The sequence below is a fragment of the Ptychodera flava genome, chromosome 13 (assembly GCF_041260155.1).
Source record: "Ptychodera flava strain L36383 chromosome 13, AS_Pfla_20210202, whole genome shotgun sequence".
In the NCBI taxonomy this organism is placed as follows: Eukaryota; Metazoa; Hemichordata; class Enteropneusta; family Ptychoderidae; genus Ptychodera; species Ptychodera flava.
Window position 1 is genome coordinate 2,774,531 of NC_091940.1, and position 16,949 is coordinate 2,791,479.

Genomic DNA, 16,949 nt, shown 5'->3' on the forward strand with positions numbered 1-16,949 from the left:
TAAACTTTAATACCTTGTGATGTGAACACCTTTTCTACAAAGCTATTGGCCATGCGTCAGGTCGTTGCTAGGTGATGATGTTTTTATTTCGTTCCACGTCGAGGAAGACAATATAACCTCTCAGATGAAGCGTGACGTACGGTATGGTCGATTCGCTGGTCGGACACCGGATAGCCGGATATACCAACAGTTTCACTTCTTGGAACAAAGTGATTCTTTGCAAGTGAAACAAATGAATTTACATTCATTTGATCTTGGTAATTAATGATGTCGTGAAAAACAGACTCTGAGTTCTTTTCTGCGTCATGAACATTTAAGAGTGATGACGTCACTGGTCGACTCAATGGCCTTATCAAGCCTAGCCGTGCACGGCTATCTCCTATTCAAGAATGTCCATAACTCAAGTTCAGTGTTGGTGTAAAATTAAAAATGAACACCATTAACACATGATAGTGCCATGACCATACGGTCATATCGAAACGCCTACGTAAGAGCGTGGACAGTAAGATCTTCCCTTCTATCAATGGAGGCTTGGATAGTACGTTGGTTTCTAACCTTGGTCTATTCAACGTGTAAAGTCAGACTACACTGAAACGTACTCTTTGTCAAATGTACGGTATGATATGGGAGGGGATGTTACTAAATGAGACAGTACCGACATTCCAGTCTCAGGTTGGCCCGGTAGTCGCCTCTCAATAGGAACATTTACGCGTGCGGTGTGTTAACTCTGTGGAACACACCACTATTTCACAACCAGGTACACTTCCGGTGAGGTTGTTTGAAGGTCCCCAAGTTAAAAATAGTTCACCGATTGATAACTCTACTTGATGGTGTGGGTACGGCAATCACGGTAGTAAACTCACCGCGCCACTCCCTGATGTGTTCAAGTTGAATAGAACATTCATTTGGTGCCGATAATTAAGAATGCACGTCTAATAAGAAAAATGTTTTGCCAAAAATCGAACACAGAGATGATGAAATTAATATCCAAACAATATATCCTACTCGTTTCTGCTGACTAAGTATTTCAAAAATGTGATTTCATTGTAGTTTTTGACAAACCTCCCTATTTTGAACCGTGCGTACTATCTTTTGCGATTACTGGGAAAATGAAAATTTTTACATGAAAATTACTCACACAGATCATAGAATTGTAATTATTTTCCTTGTATAGAATATATTTCTCTTTGTTTATTTATAGATTATTCGTATCCTGGTTACAAGGTTTCTTAGTAAGTTACTTAATATGCATCGTATTTTACCCTCCCCACTCCGTCAGAGTCTTTGGTATTTGGGGCGGAACTTACTGCTTTTCAATGACCAAATTTGCATATCTGAAAGGTGGTATATAAATAGGTTGCCTGCACGAGTAGGTACACTGTTCATCGGTAGAGATCACATCAGGTCTCCTTGACTGGTCATCGTTGCCTTATCACCTCAACCACTGTACGTAAACGTATGAAGAAAGCAGAATCGTGAAGTCAAAGAATTCGTTCTCAGGAAGGCACAGAAGAATTCAGAGGGTGCTGATTGTCTCTGCGGTATGTTTAAGTGTTGTCTTGATCGCCATCTACTTAATGGATGACTGTTAGGTTTATATGCCAGAGGTTTATGGTCACTATTGGTTGAAGAATCGTTTTTAAACGTTAGCGCTCAACTGAAATTTGAAAGAAGCAAACGCACCAATTGCGTTGTTGATACTGTCTTTGGTTCTGAAACGATGTAGATGGTTTCCGGAGAAAGTTGGTTTTTCAGGATGGCCAAGTTTAAATTTCAAACTGCCATTTGTTTTGAAAGTACATTGGAATTTGTCAGTTGTCGATAGAGACTCATTGGTTCGGATACTTTGAATAGAACCGCTCTTCAAGTTACACCATGAATCGCTTTTCCATTGTACCAGCGTTTGATAAATTACATGTCATTTCAAGTGCGGTACAAATTTGAAAGGTTTGCGCGCCAAGAATGCCAATACCCGAGGATTGATCGTAAATGCAAACGGGGTTTTGCTGACCGTTCCGCTCTCTCTCTCTCTCTCTCTCTCTCTCTCTCTCTCTCTCTCTCATTATAGGCAGTGTCCTTGCCATGTCAAGGTCAACCTCGCTTTTTAAACTTGATTTCACAATGTACAAATTTAACACTGGCATATGCATGGTATGAATCTTTGACTTGTCAAATAACGTATTAACATTTAGTTTACCTTCAATCACGTGGTAAAGGTTTGAATAAATACTTAGTAACTTAGTCTAATTTGGCCAGCCAACAGATACGTTGTTGTTTAATTTATGCTAGCTGATTTCTACAACTTAAAACGGGAAGGTCGCGGTTTACGTTTTGCGATCCTTGATAACAGGAAAAATCATATAGACTCCAATGTATTGGGCCATTATTGGAAAACAGCAGAATTATTATATCTTGCCATATAGCTCACATGAGTTTTCACTAGCACTCCCTTTTACGGTCTTCAATTAGCGTCATTAGAGACTTGCAATCTAGTTCGAATAGACTGCTGAATAAAAACAAAAGAAGTGAGACTTGGTAATCTCCTCTGACTCCTATTCAGGTTCATGGTGAAAGGTCAGTCTAACAAATTAAGGGAGTCGATGTTCGGTAACGCACACTGCTTCTGAAAGAACAAGCCATTTGAATTGAAAACTAATAAATACAAACTGAAGGAGGAGATATGGCCGGTGAAATGGCTATGTCCATAGCATGTACCTCGTGTCATTTACGTTTTTTGTGTAATGTTAGTTGTACAGTTAGGTTAGTTAATCTCTTCAGCAAATAGACATCTCTAAAGCTTAATGGAATTTCAGACGTATAAAATCTAATCCTTATTGTTTTCTTTAGTCTCGCTCACAATGAACTCACCTAACATGTACGTCACGGTGTTCTCAAATTATGCACCCTTGTTTACAAAAACACTTCAAAACTTTTAAATACTTTTTCTTCATTTGTGCACTTATTGACCGAAAAGCTTTAGGAACTATTTCGCAAGAGAACTGTCGGAAGGGATATTGAATTAACGGCTTCGGTCTATTTTTAGCCAATCTTTAACGGTTATTATTGTATCGTTGCCAAGACAAGCGTAGTTCACATTCAACTGTGCTTGCCGTCTTTGCTTTGACAAAATACATGCACCTCAATTTGCACAGATTTTGTTTCTGATGCAGTCAATGACTTGGGATCCAAAACTAGGCCCGTCAAAATGAAGTCCGGGTTTACATAAAACCTTGATATACCAAAGTGCAGTTTTCAATTTTTTTCCTTTGCTTACAAAAACTATAAAAAATGAAGGCGAGGAGGAACGTTTCATTTTTAGAGGAACTTTCATCGCGAGATGTAGGATAATGTTTTCATTCCCGTATTCAAAATGACGTCACCATTGTTCTAACTTGGAATCTCTTCACTGTCTGTCTGAAATGCCTCCTTATGCGAAGATAAAACAAGCACGCGGTTTAGAAATAGAGCAACTTATTTTTTCTGCCTCGTTTTATCTGAACACATAGATTAAATGCGAATGTGGGAAATAAACTAATACATCAAATTATCTCCTCCATCAGTTTACTTAACGATAATGACAAAAACTATGGATTGAAAAACTATTGCGTCAACTTGATTTATATTTCATGTAAAATTGCGCATGAGAGGTATCGGAAAGTTATTTATAACGTGACGTAGCCGCCCATAGTAGTCTCTAGGGAGCGCGAACCGAATCTCATCAACATAGCTGTATAAATCACGTAGACTCAGACTTATACAGCAATATTTGCTCAGTCCCAGAGTACACACCGGACGTCTTTATCGAGTGTTTACTTTATTAAAGTATGCGCCCCAATTTTTGACACGAGATACCATTGCAACCCTATTATAAGGCGGGAATGCGAAGTGGACACTTCCGTTCCGATCATTGATTTCATCATCATGTTGATAATCATCTTTAATAGGTAGGAGCGACACTAGTTTAGGTTGCTGTTATTGTAACATAAAAATTGCCAATTTCAAGCAGGTGTATTCCTAGCGTAATTGGAATGATCGCTATGGCGTGTCCAGCTGAAAGTACAAAAGAAGACTGTCGGTATCGTCACAATTTTACTTCCAAATGAAAATAATGTATAGATTGTTGAAGCTGAAATTTTATCTGTTCCTGTAGCTTTCAATACAAAGGGAAGGTTTTGGGTTCATAGGACTTACTCTCTATCATCCAAACATTTCACAGAAGAGCGATTGTAAAGCAACGTATGATACATGGGTTTTCCAATAATAACAGGAATATTGCCTGAGTGAATCTAAAATAATTCTCAGCCATCTGGTGATGGCATTTTGAGCATATATACTTTATTAGTCTAGGGGTATAGTTTCCTTGGTGCTCACAGCTATAAAAGTGAAATGGCTTATGGTAATTTCAGGGAGTGGCCAACATAGGGTTGGGTTCGCCTTACCTGAAGTAGCTTGCCCATTTTATCGTCCACCAAAATGTCATGGTGGAATTTTTGGAGAACGATTCATGTCAAAGTAATTGTTTGTAACGAACGTTTCCAAAGGAATGTCTACAAAGATACAGGTGTGTCAGTTTCCATGGTGATGTTCACATACTTTGATCTACTGCTAAGCTATTAGCTATTTACAGTGCCCAAACTATACGCTGACAGTATAGCTTAGAAGTTGAAATCCTGAAGTTGTATCGTTGTCATGTTTGGTGATTTAAGTAGCTCTGTTCCATCAACACCTGTTTATCTATTTGGATTTTGCTCATTTAGTGTGTGCCAGGTCATCACGGTCAAAATTTGATTAATGAAATTATTCAAAGGGCACATCTTCCGTTGACTAAAGTATCCATGGGAACTAGAAAGCTGGCATATGTTAAGTGACGTCAGTGTTAATTGAATGTGTGATCCTAGTGCGTAGTTTAGTTTCTGATATTTCTGATTCAACCTGTAAGTGTCCTGGGAATGGTACTTAATAGTTGTTCTGTAAATAGTGTGTTCAGTGACTCAGATTCCAAGCGAGGTAAGGCAGTCACATGTTATATGACTTATCACCCCTCGTAGCGGCAGCTGGTTTGAAAAGACAAATTAAGTTGGCTAAATAAGTACTCAGGGAATGCCAAGAAATGGATTGATTATCGCTAATATGGTCCCTGGGTGGAAAATGACAATGATAGGAAGATAAAATGAAAACATTGATCATTAATGCTGGCAGTGACAGTAACGTTTGTGGTACATATAATATATCAATCATGAAACAAGACATTTTTGATATTTGCTATAAAGTGCTTCGTCGCCAATCAAGCCATTGAAACTTAGTTAAAATAATTTGCCGAAAGTTGAACAGAAAGTAAAATCAAAGTAGTGAAAGCTAACAATAATGACAACCATGGGTTCGGGTATTCAGTTTATCCTTTCCACTTACATACTAGACACAATCGTCGACATCGTTTCACACGTTTGTTTTCGCAATGTTCTGAGAATCGAAGTACATTATAGTTGCGACGCATTTCTTGTTATATCATAATACCAGCTGCAACGTTTTCCGGGGTCTACATTTGTATAATTAGAAACAACTTGAACTGAAATTTTCGTTGTTTTCTACGATTTGAGTAGGTAAAAACAAAAATGTCACTTAAAAACACTCGGACATTCGTCCGGAAAACAGGCAAATGGTTGGTGGTACAAATCACGTGACACGCACATAGCGACTACATCTATATTTAACATAGGCAACTGACTGTCGAACGTCATCAAATCTACAGATAGAAAAGTTTCCTTGATTGTGAGAATTACGGCTAAAAATAACGCAATGTTTCTTGAAATCTGATAACTCATCCCGGTTACTAGGTCAGAAGCCAATATGAGTAATGCATATCATCACGGATGTCCGTTTCATGTAAAATTAAGTCTAACGCCCACTGTGTTGGTGTTGGAGACCGTTGTCAAGAGTATTCGATGTTTATTGTAGCGTGTTCATGATTTATTTGAGCACGTAGAGCGTGGTTTCAAAGAAGTACGGCACCCGACTGTAACCACCTGTTGATTCTGTTGCTGTCAGCACAAACGTTTTACCCCACTATATTTACACACTTCAGTGATCATAGAGTGTTCTCAAGCATTTGAAGATCGTGACTATGTAAAGTGCTCTTTGACCTCTACGAAGTGCTCTTTGACCTCTACGAAATGTAATGAACACTACATCCGTATCGACATCCCATGTTGTACCTTGCCCCGGATAATGACACTGATAAAATATCTTCGCTCGCAAATGACATACAAACATGCTCAGAGACAAAAACCGTATGAAAATGTCAATAACCCATAACCCAAGTCTTCAAAAGTATTGACATTATTAATGTGTGTTTTCTTTCTTTTAGGTTGGACTATTCCACCGATAAAATGGCAACTTCGTTCATTTGTGTATTGATGACGCTATGTTTTGCTCATGTCTCTGTCGAGGGACGAGCACTGATGGGCACAAACGACGCAGGTGACGTTTTGCGTAATTTAGATGCACTCGACGATTTAAAAATGAATGACATCAATATCGTCGACCCGGGGGAAGAATTAAGGGAAACTGAAGAAACTGTAGGTGTGGACAGGAAAAATGAGGATCAACTACTAGAAGATTTGGACCAATTGATCGAAGAGCTGGAGCTTAAAGCAGAATCACTTCGTATCAGTTCACCCTATCGTGCCACTTCTGAAAATGCCTTCAATAAAGCATTGGGATCAGAAGCAAACAAGGTACAGCCAAACAAACCCATTTATAATGAACAAAGCAAACTGTCTGACTCAGATGAAAGTGGACCCAGTTATCTGTCAGAATTTGATTCCAATGTAGAAATGCCAACTAATTCTCCTTCGCAAGACGGCGGTGGTTCACCTTCCCTCTCCGAATCTGAATCCAATGGCAGACCTACACTGTTTGACCCATATAAATACGTATTGCTGCAGAACATATGGAGCATACTGCAAAATCAGGTAATTAAATGCTATTCTGTATCAGTTACTCACCCTTTCGTTGGCATCCAGGTATGTCGTAATCAATACGTGTATTTTAACATCAGGAAACAATCTTCTTATAGTCCTGTATAAATCTTTCCAAAACATTTCCATATATTCATTATTGCATAAACTGTGTTTAGGTTTAACAGATTACAATGCACGCGCACCACAATGTGACACCACAGTGTGTATAATCGTACCGCTGTCAATGTAATTTCAGTATGGAAAGCATATTTCAAGTAACCCAGTGTATATTTTCCTTATATTTTGATCTTGAGCCGTAGCATCTTCGAAGTTTCACTAATATATAGAATTAGAGCTCATACGGGCATGGTCAGAGATTGATCGAATCGAAAATATTTTGATCACTCAAGTTTTGACACAGATTAAAGACATTATAAAGACAGAGGTCGTCTGAAACCTGAAATACTTGTAAATCATTTCATACCATTCACAATATGGTTTTTATATTTTCTTTGCACAGGATAAATCGAGCGATGAATCAGAGGAATTTGCACGCAATTTTAGGCGACCACCCCCAACCATGAAAAAAAATGAACTGAACCAAGATGCAAGACCTCCCCCAACTATGAGAGAAAATGAAAGAGACGAAAGGCCGCCTCCGACCATGAAAGACATAAAAGAATGGTTAGAGCAGCAGATGTACCAAGGCACTAGAAAAAATGGAAGACCGCCACCAACCATGAGAGAGGACCAGCGACCACCTCCAACCATGAGAGAGGAACGGAGACCGCCACCAACTATGAGAGAGGATCGAAGACCACCACCAACCATGAGAGAGGACCGAAGACCACCACCAACCATGAGAAAGGACCAGCGACCACCGCCAACCATGAGAGAGGACCAGCGACCACCACCAACCATGAGAGAGGACCGGCGACCACCGCCAACCATGAGAGAGGACCGGCGACCACCACCAACCATGAGAGAGGACCAGCGCCCACCACCAACCATGAGAGAGGACCAGCGACCACCACCAACCATGAGAGAGGACCAGCGACCACCACCAACCATGAGAAAGGACCGGAGACCACCACCAACCATGAGAGAGGACCAGCGACCACCACCAACCATGAGAGAGGACCAGCGACCACCACCAACCATGAGAGATGACAATGTCGGTGCTCGTGTTGATACAAGCTTGTCGGAGGCAGAATATGCAGATAAATTGACAAAAGCCATCATTCTGAGGATACTAAATCAATCACTTGAAGGTACAGTCAAACGATACAAGTGAAAGACCTAAACACTCATGAAGCACTGTAGTTCATATTCTCTGCCTGGCGATTATGTTCAGTTATGTTGTTCGCGCCCCATTCCCTGTGTACAGGTCAACAATCACAATGGATGCAAACCATGGTGGCTATAGGGTCACAGTAAGGGACCGTTCAGTTTTTACGGCCGGGGGGCCGGCAAAATCCAGCGGGGGGGTCATCGTAATTTTGGAATCCGCAAAGGGGGGTTATCGCTTTTTCACTGGTAGGAAAGGGGGTCACCACATTTTCAAAAACATAATACCTACGATAAAGTTCAATATATGCCATGGCCATGATCGACCCTCTTTACCGGCGGGCCGCCTTTGGCGGCCCACTACAATAAACCGACTTTATGTAATGGCCCATGACCCTCTTAACGGGCAGATGCCTTTGGCGGCCCACTCCATTTAGGTTTACTTCATGCAATGGCCATGATGGACCCTCTTTACCAGCGGGCCACCTTTGGCGGTCCATTACAAAAAATTAACTTTACGTAATGGCCCATGACATTCTTAACCGGAAGGCTGCCTTTGGCGAACCACTCCAATAAAGTTCACTTTAAGCTTATACATTGAATGTCAATGGACATAAGTTGTCTTTGGAAATGAAGTTAAAAAATGCCTTACAGTTGTCTTAACAGACGTTTGCATGGTTGTGGCTGGGAAGTTTGTGCACTGTCATCTCTGCTACACAAATAAAGTGCGCCGCGTACCGGAGTTCAAATCCAAACCGTGCGGGTAAATTTGACATATGGGTTTTGGTTATTTTTCAGCCGGGAGGGGGGGGGGGTTTATCAATTTTTTTTTTGTTACACGAAAAATGCAGGGGGTCTACATTTTTTTGAACACTGGCGACAAGATTTTGCCGGCCTCCCAGGCAGTAAAAACTGAACGGTCCCTAATACATGTCTGTCTACAAACTATTCTTCATTGTTGTAGAACAATATTACCAGTGGTTAAACTCAAAGTTGTGCAAGATGTTTATCATTTTTTTCACCCTTGACTACTTATATTTGTAACTCCAACACAGTCACGACACTTACGTTCACTTTACTTGGTCTTTTTTTTCAGAAAATTCAGGATAACTCGAAGTTTACAATTTGCACTTCTTAACGGAGGGGCGAGGTGTTGAAGGGAGCCTCAGAGGAGGACGGTGCAACAGCAATAGGGAGATATGGTCAACAACTGATCTGATGTTTCCGAAAATATATGGGCAGTGTGATTGTTTTCAACGAATGGAGAATCAGGAGACAGATGTTTTCATGAACGAAACTTCACTAATCATTATTTGGCAAATTCATTATGCTATTAGGCTACCATGTTTCGTATACACTGCCATTTATTACCATGTTTTTGAATTCTGCTTTTTTAGTCCTTGACTTGCCATAACTACATCTGTTAACTATGTGATTTTGTGCAATGTAGAGTATGCTGACAAAATTCATCTGAATTTCTTTTTAAACGTTTTACATCAATTTGCAAAAATAAGCAAGTTGAACATAATTTTGTACTTAGAGACGTGGCATTATCTTATCGGCAGAATACAGTAAAAAGAAATTAAGATTTAGGTATTCTATTTATTTTTTTCTAAACTACTGATGTTTATCCAAGTCTTTGATAGAGGAAGATTTTATATTTTTAATTTAAACATCAACATATCAACTTTTGAAGTAATCTGTTTGCAAAATTTACTAAGTTAACCTAGTTTTGTACATATTTGTATACCTGCCTTTTGTAATTTGTGGTAAAATAAACAAAATATATTGATATGTTTAACCATGCTTTCATTTGGTCGATCTCTGTGTTCTGCAATGAGTGATTTTATCACTCACAGCATCGTCACTATTGGATTTAATCGAAAAATGCTCGTGCGTATGATATGCGTCTATCAGGGCTTGTGAGGTGGTTTTGATAGGTCACTGGTTTGTGTGATGGCTGGATTTGATGGGAATACGTCGTTTTGAGAGACGAAATGTACACATTGAAGAGGCAGTGAAGGGAATGACTTGTCAAATTTCAGAGGAGAATTCTATTGATAACAGAATAGCTTGCATCGGGGCACAAAATGTCTGAGAAAAAAGTTGTATGAACATCGGCAAAAATTCTCCGATGACGGTAAATGGTTGGACAACAGCTTGCAACTAGCAATTTATTCGGTGATCAGCTGAAATAGTGTTTAAATTTGTGTCAATTAATCGACAGTGATCTTGGAGGAATATGGAGAAGTTGTGTGTTGATTTCAATTAACTGGAACGGTGATCTAGTGATCACAACTACACCTCGTTAAAGACATTTTAAGCTAGTATCATGTTAGAGCTATACAATGCTGAAATAATAGACTGAGAGAACTCATGATTGAAATAACAGATGGTTTACTTATATCAATGCAATCGACTTATCATGCAATGATAAATCTTTAAATGAAACAGATCAATATTGAGATTAATGATATAGCTGTAAATATTTTTGTAAATATCAGAGTATTCGCTAAGCTGGACGACAGCTTCACCTAACCCACGGCAAACCTGGACACTATGAAAGTAAATGAGTGTATGAAATTTAAACACGGCTTCACTGACAACCTCCGGTTATGAAGAAAATATCCTGAAATGGTTGTCATGTTCAGAATCCCTCTATTCACTATGGATAGAGGAACTGTGTCATGTTGCTCAATGTCCATTCTCAAAATGAAGGTTATAATGTGTTCAAGACCGAGGAAGGCAGTATGACAGTCAAAATCTGAGAGTTCATTACTTAAAATATACACCACAAGAATGCGTCAAGTTTGTGGCAATATAGAACCTACAATGGACGATATACCGGTGTGCAACTTATAAGATGACATGATCATATCAAAAAAGTTCTCACGTTCCCATCTTTGCCTGGCTATCTAACCTGTAATTGACCAACAGAGAAAAGGTCCAAACTAGGAATATGACTTGTACACCTGGTGATATTTTCTTTTCAACAAACTAAGCAAAACAACTGTACAGCATTGCAGGAAAGTAATCAATGATATCAACTAGGTCTAGGTTCCGATAAACGTTACCAGCTACCGACTCTTGTTTGTATTCTGTAAGGACAAAATGAAAAAGAGAAATGGAGAAGACTGTTAACGTTTGATAACCGGGCTCTTTTTTTTGCGATGTACTAAAATGGTAATGAAAAGAATGACAAAATTGTACAATTCGTGAAACTACCACAGAGATGAGTTGCCAATTAGAGTGTTAGAATACTTTAATACGTTTCGTTGTGCATCATCAAAATAATTCAATCCAGACTTTTCTAAATGTAGTTGCCTTTGAACCTACCTCCTCTGTCAAGCGCTTTTTTCTTCCTTGATTTTTCCCTGAAAATATAAAATAATCACAATGTTACCGATTTGATTGTGAAGGATGGCTACATTCTTCTCAATGCCCATTTCAAATGATTTGGTGAATTATGTTTAATTGACAAAGGGGATAGGCTAACAATTTTTGAAATATCACCGTGTGTTTTGACCACCGATCATGTGCGATAGGTAACGGCTTTTGTTACCACAAAATTAACGCCCGCTGCATGGCAATGGATAGACTTGGTTCAAGTCTGTGATTTGTGAATGTTTGAGTGGAGTGAACGCAATGATTTGTATTTTGCTTTCATGTGAAACGCGCGCGTGAGTGGACGCGATGAGTAGGGTGAACGCGATGAGTGGAGTGAACGCTAACTAACTCACTAGTGCGCAGACTCAAACGTGACGCATTCAATCGCCGGGTAAAACCTGGCGTGAGCTGCCAAATTCCGGATAGGTTTGTACGAAATAGGAGAGACACAAGAGAAGCTATTATAAATGATTTTATTTTTTTAAAATTCACCGACTTGAACCAAGTCTAGGCAATGGACTAAGGTGGAAATAAAATTATGAGGTGATTCTATCCTTAGTTTTCCTTTGAAATTGCAATTATTTTATAAATACGTTGTAAGGTTTTTGGATTAAGTACGAACGGGGATTTAAAGGCCTGTGTTGACACCAGATTGTCTCATCAGAAAATTTACCCACCAGATTACAATTTCAATGAAAAACTAAAGGCCATCACACCTCCATAATTCTCTTACAGACTAGAACAAAGGCAATCCCAGGGATTGCGAACCGTGCCAGTTATTTAGACACTTCACACCATTGCTTACACGTAGAGCAGAATAAATTACAAATGTACTAGAAAAACCCCTTCATGATATTTCTACGCGAATAAACAAAAGTTAATCCCATCCGGCATAACGGAGAGCTCGATTCGTTAATCAGTACCACACATACTGATACACAAACATTTATGTATACTTTGCAACTGTAGATGTATTCGTACCTCTAGTTCATGGAATTCCTTCGTGAATAAGATTGCCACTTCTCTATTTTCGGAAGTCTTTTCTGCTTCACATGTCTCGGTTGTACAACCATCAACACTGAAACTTTTCTTTTGCTCTCTTTTATCTGTCAATTCCTCTATCTCTCTGGCTGCCACAATTTCTGCCCGTGGTTCCATCTCTCCGCGTGGCTCAGTTTCAGTGAGTCGTTTAATCTCTCCGCATGCGTCCATCTGGAAACCACATGGCTCCATGTCCCCATGTGGCCCAGTGTCCCTGCGTGGCGCTATCTGTTGAAGTTTTTCACTCTTTTTCCTTTGTCCAGTCCCTTCATCTTCATTACTGCTTTTGATTTTCTCGCTCACCTGCAAGTCAATATCAATAGATGTAACTATACTAACGTTACTGAGCGATTGGTGTCACTTTTGCAGAAGATGGCAGTCATGATTTCAGAATTATATGTACTATATGTGCGATAGTTGAGTTTACCATGGAGGTCTTTTGGTAGTTCCACGATTCAATCTGATTAAAATCAATTGTAGAGTACAGCGACCTGTACTTGCGCGGTATTCTCTTGCTGTCGCCTCTCACTACTGGTCACCGTACTCTACATTTGATTTTAATCAAATTGCTCCATGAGTTTACCAAAGTTAAAACTCAAATATTCGTTGTTGTTTGTTTGCGTGTACAGAGTAGAATGTTACATGTCATTCGGCTTGAAATCGGAGCCAAACTTAAGTTCTATCACCACCAATGCCTGCGTATGCCTTTATGGTAGAGATTTTAGAAACAAAATTTTTGCAACTAACAAACTACAGTAATTATGCTAAAATACTAATTAGCATAGCAGTCCAGCAATTGTCATCACCAAGCGCAATTACTGGTTCTCTACTTCAGCGTTTACAGGATTGAGTGGCACAGCATTCACAGCACCTAACCATCCACTGTTTACCGCTGTTACTGTTTAATGTCAAACGGTAGAGAAATGTGAATTACGGATTGGAATCATTTTTAGCTCCATGAAAATACTGAAAATGAGATGATCTTCACTCACATCGACACCACTGCTTTCTTCAACATCTTCTTTGATCAAATATTCGGCAGTTGTCTTGGCATACAGGCGTTCTTTCAATTCTCCGAAATATGTCCAAGTGCTCGTAGGCTTTTCTTGTTCTGTTTTCTGATATTGTGTTGGTTTTCCTTCAGTCCGGCTCAGAGCCACTACAAGTGACAATGCTACCATGATTGTGAACTTCATTTCGTACGAGTGACGCTTGTTTACACGAAACTGTCGAAAGAAGAAACTTGTCAGTAATTATCAGCTTTATGGATATACTTTCTGCAGTTAAAATCGATATCAATTTTCTCTTTATCGTGAAGCATTAGTGTTATCGTAAAGACGTAGTGACATAAAGAAACACGTCCGTATCGCGAAGACACTTCGCCGGCCAGACGTTCTTCCATCTAAAATCTATTTTACCAGTGATAGCCTACTTTGATTACCGACGTTCACATAGATACTATATAGGAATGTCTGCTGAATGAATTTCATGCATGAATTTCAATATTGTGTGGATTTGAAACGAAGCCAATAGGTTCCATTACAATCCAATAACGTAGAAAATGTGAACAAGAAAGTTTCAAGAAAATCGATGTCATCGTTAACGTTTGACAGAAATCAACCATTCATAAACTGCTAAGATCACATTTTAAATTAATACTACTAGACAGTGTAATGTGATACAGTCTTTCCTCATAAACTGTACTTAAAATTCGTTGACCACATCGATGTATCGCATCGATTTTACTATTGTTCTTTAAGTTTTTCGATACACTAAAATACAGAAATGGTCGTATTTAGCGCATGTGTATGGACTCTCGCTACCTCTGGCGAGTGTCAGCTGATTAATCCCCGGCGGTGGCAGTCCCCGGGTTGGTGGGTACCCATGCTTGTTACCCAAGTTTGAAAAGTACCCCCTTTCCTAGAATATTTCTGAGAAAAACACCCCCTATTTGTGGCAAATCTGGGAGAAATTAGCTGTAAAAAACATACCCTTATTTTCGAAATCTAGGAGGTTAGTATGTTGACTTCCAGGGTTGACCCTGGAGGTTGACTTTGTATACAATCATGTTTTTCATTTTCTTTGTGAGTGAGACTAGACCAGATTTAGTGTCCTAGGGAGATTATGAAAGGACTACCCCTAATCTCGGAGGTTACTCTGAAAAAGTACCCCTTTTTCTCGATTTCACGGACCTAGAATCTCCGAGATGACTGAAGAAAAACACCCCCTTTCCGTGAATTTGGTAACGCGCATGGGTACCCACCAACCCGGGGACTGCCACCACCGGGGATTAATCACGGTATAGCTACCGATTGGTTGTATTTTCTCTTCATATACGAATGGAACCACAACATCTTATTGTGGGACTTACTGATATAAAATAGCAAGCTGACACGACAAAGAGATCGAGAGAGACAGAAATGCTTGGTCGGAGTAGAAAACTCTTTGTACTACAAAATGTGTTGGCTCAGACGTGGTGCAGTTGTAGAATAACAATTTAGATGATTTCACCTCAATCAAACTTACCTGGGTAGCATCTCAACAACAACGTTCAAAGTACTTTAAAAAAGGAAAAAGTAAGACGAAAAGACCAATGACCATACATTCGTGGCAATGTCATAACGACATTTTCTAACAACAGTATGACCGACTTACCTTGTAATAGACGTACTTATAAGTCAGTCGTTTTCTCATGAACAACAGTAAGTTGAAGACGTGACTGATTTTTCGTTGGCGTTTCTTCCTTTTTATGTTATCCGTATACTTAATCCCCAATTCACACTTTTTTCACCTTGCCCTGACTGTTTGCTCCTTATATTAAAGCCGCACTTTTCAATCCCAGGTTCTCGCATTAGTGGAGTTCTCCTCCCAGTCAAACACATGGCCAGTACGATGTTTGATTTTTATTACATTAATTACACAAACTGATTTCAATCTTTGTCACCTTTTGGTAATCCTGCAAATAGAGCTTATATAACCGTTTGATTGACGGTCGGTTCAAATTGCCAATGGTCATTTATTCCCCAGCACCACACTTGAATTTCCTCAAAAAACGTCTTCCAGTCACGTTAGAATTTGAATATAACCACAGGGTTCGATCGTCAGCAGCTTCGTGCTGACCGCTTGGCAGTCTGTCAGCGTTTTTGCGGTCCGAAAAAACTAAAAAGTGGCATTTTCTGGAGCGTGTGCCCTCATGTTGCCTGTTTGGTCTCCACTTACACGATGAACGCCGCCATAGGTTGGCGCCCTTTTAAAGGGAGGCTCCGCCTTTAATGAAAATCTTAATATCAATGTGTAAACAGCGCGATAGAAATCTAGCCTATTACCTTGTCGAAAGTTTGCACAACAAACTTTGTTCTGAATTCGTTGTCCTATACCCTGTTTACCCATCGGCACTTTGTTTTATCGGCGACTTTGTATTGGCCATTTTCTGTTTTGCTTTATTGTTTTGTTTTACCATAATTACAGACTTGCAGTTTTATCCTGTACACAGTCCCTCCACTAGACTTGGTTCAAGTCGGTGAATTTTAAAAAAATAAAAGCATTTATAATAGTTTCTCTTGTGTCTCTCCTATTTCTTACCTCAAACCTATCCGGAATTTGGCAGCTCACGCCAGGTTTTCCAAGCGATTGAATGCGTCACGTTTGAGTCTGCGCAGTAGTGAGTTAGTTTCTGCCGGATTGAAACTCCGCTGACAGCGTTCACCCCACTCATCGCGTCCACCCTACTCATAGCGTCCACTCACGCGCGCGTTTCACATGAAAGCAGAATACAAATCATTGCGTTCACTCCACTCAAACATTCACAAATCACAGACTTGAACCAAGTCCATCCCTCCACATACGGGACCGTGTCCTGTACAAATTATATGAAAACGAAGTTATAACACTGCCCCTGGGGGGACTTGTGCTTTTACATGGCTCCGTATTTTACTTTGACCACGCAGCTTGGAGATGGCAACCTGGCAGGCGTCACGTTTGATAAGGCTATTGGCATTCATTTGAACCTTATTTGCACCGGTTCTAGCAACTTTTTTATATAACGATTGCAATTTCGAAGGAGAACAAAAACAGATACACCTCATAATCTTCTTAACAAATAGTTAATCCTGGGTCTTTTCGAGCCAAGGTTTAATCTGTACAAATGCAGGCGTTCGTTGAGGATAATCTAGGATAATCCTCAGACAAGAAGAAAAGTTTGTCTGTAGAAAATCTCAACACACCTTGGTCATTTGAGCTGTGGCAGTATGGTTATATTCATCTTACACCGGTCCA

The 16,949-nt window shown here is 39.6% G+C and overlaps 2 protein-coding genes across 3 annotated transcripts; one reads left to right on the top strand and one right to left on the bottom strand.

Moving 5' to 3' along the window:
• The first annotated feature begins 1,351 nt into the window (after positions 1-1,351).
• Positions 1,352-10,047, top strand: LOC139147094 (uncharacterized). The gene is made up of 4 exons (XM_070717957.1): positions 1,352-1,541; positions 6,365-6,971; positions 7,480-8,230; positions 9,343-10,047. The coding sequence occupies exons 2-4, from the start codon at positions 6,387-6,389 to the stop codon at positions 9,354-9,356; spliced, it is 1,350 nt and encodes a 449-aa protein (XP_070574058.1). The 5' UTR covers positions 1,352-1,541; positions 6,365-6,386; the 3' UTR covers positions 9,357-10,047.
• A 579-nt stretch (positions 10,048-10,626) lies between these two features.
• Positions 10,627-15,493, bottom strand: LOC139147095 (uncharacterized). Of its 2 annotated transcripts, none has more exons than XM_070717958.1 (5): positions 15,330-15,493; positions 13,667-13,900; positions 12,615-12,977; positions 11,583-11,620; positions 10,627-11,344 (listed from the first exon to the last, which is right to left on the bottom strand). In XM_070717958.1, exons 1-4 carry the CDS (start codon positions 15,366-15,368, stop codon positions 11,591-11,593), a joined length of 666 nt encoding a protein of 221 aa, XP_070574059.1. In that variant the 5' UTR covers positions 15,369-15,493; the 3' UTR covers positions 10,627-11,344; positions 11,583-11,590. The 2 variants fall into 2 exon arrangements, with proteins under 2 accessions (XP_070574059.1, XP_070574060.1); XM_070717959.1 differs by having other exon boundaries at positions 13,667-13,890; positions 15,326-15,444.
• Positions 15,494-16,949: the final 1,456 nt, after the last annotated feature.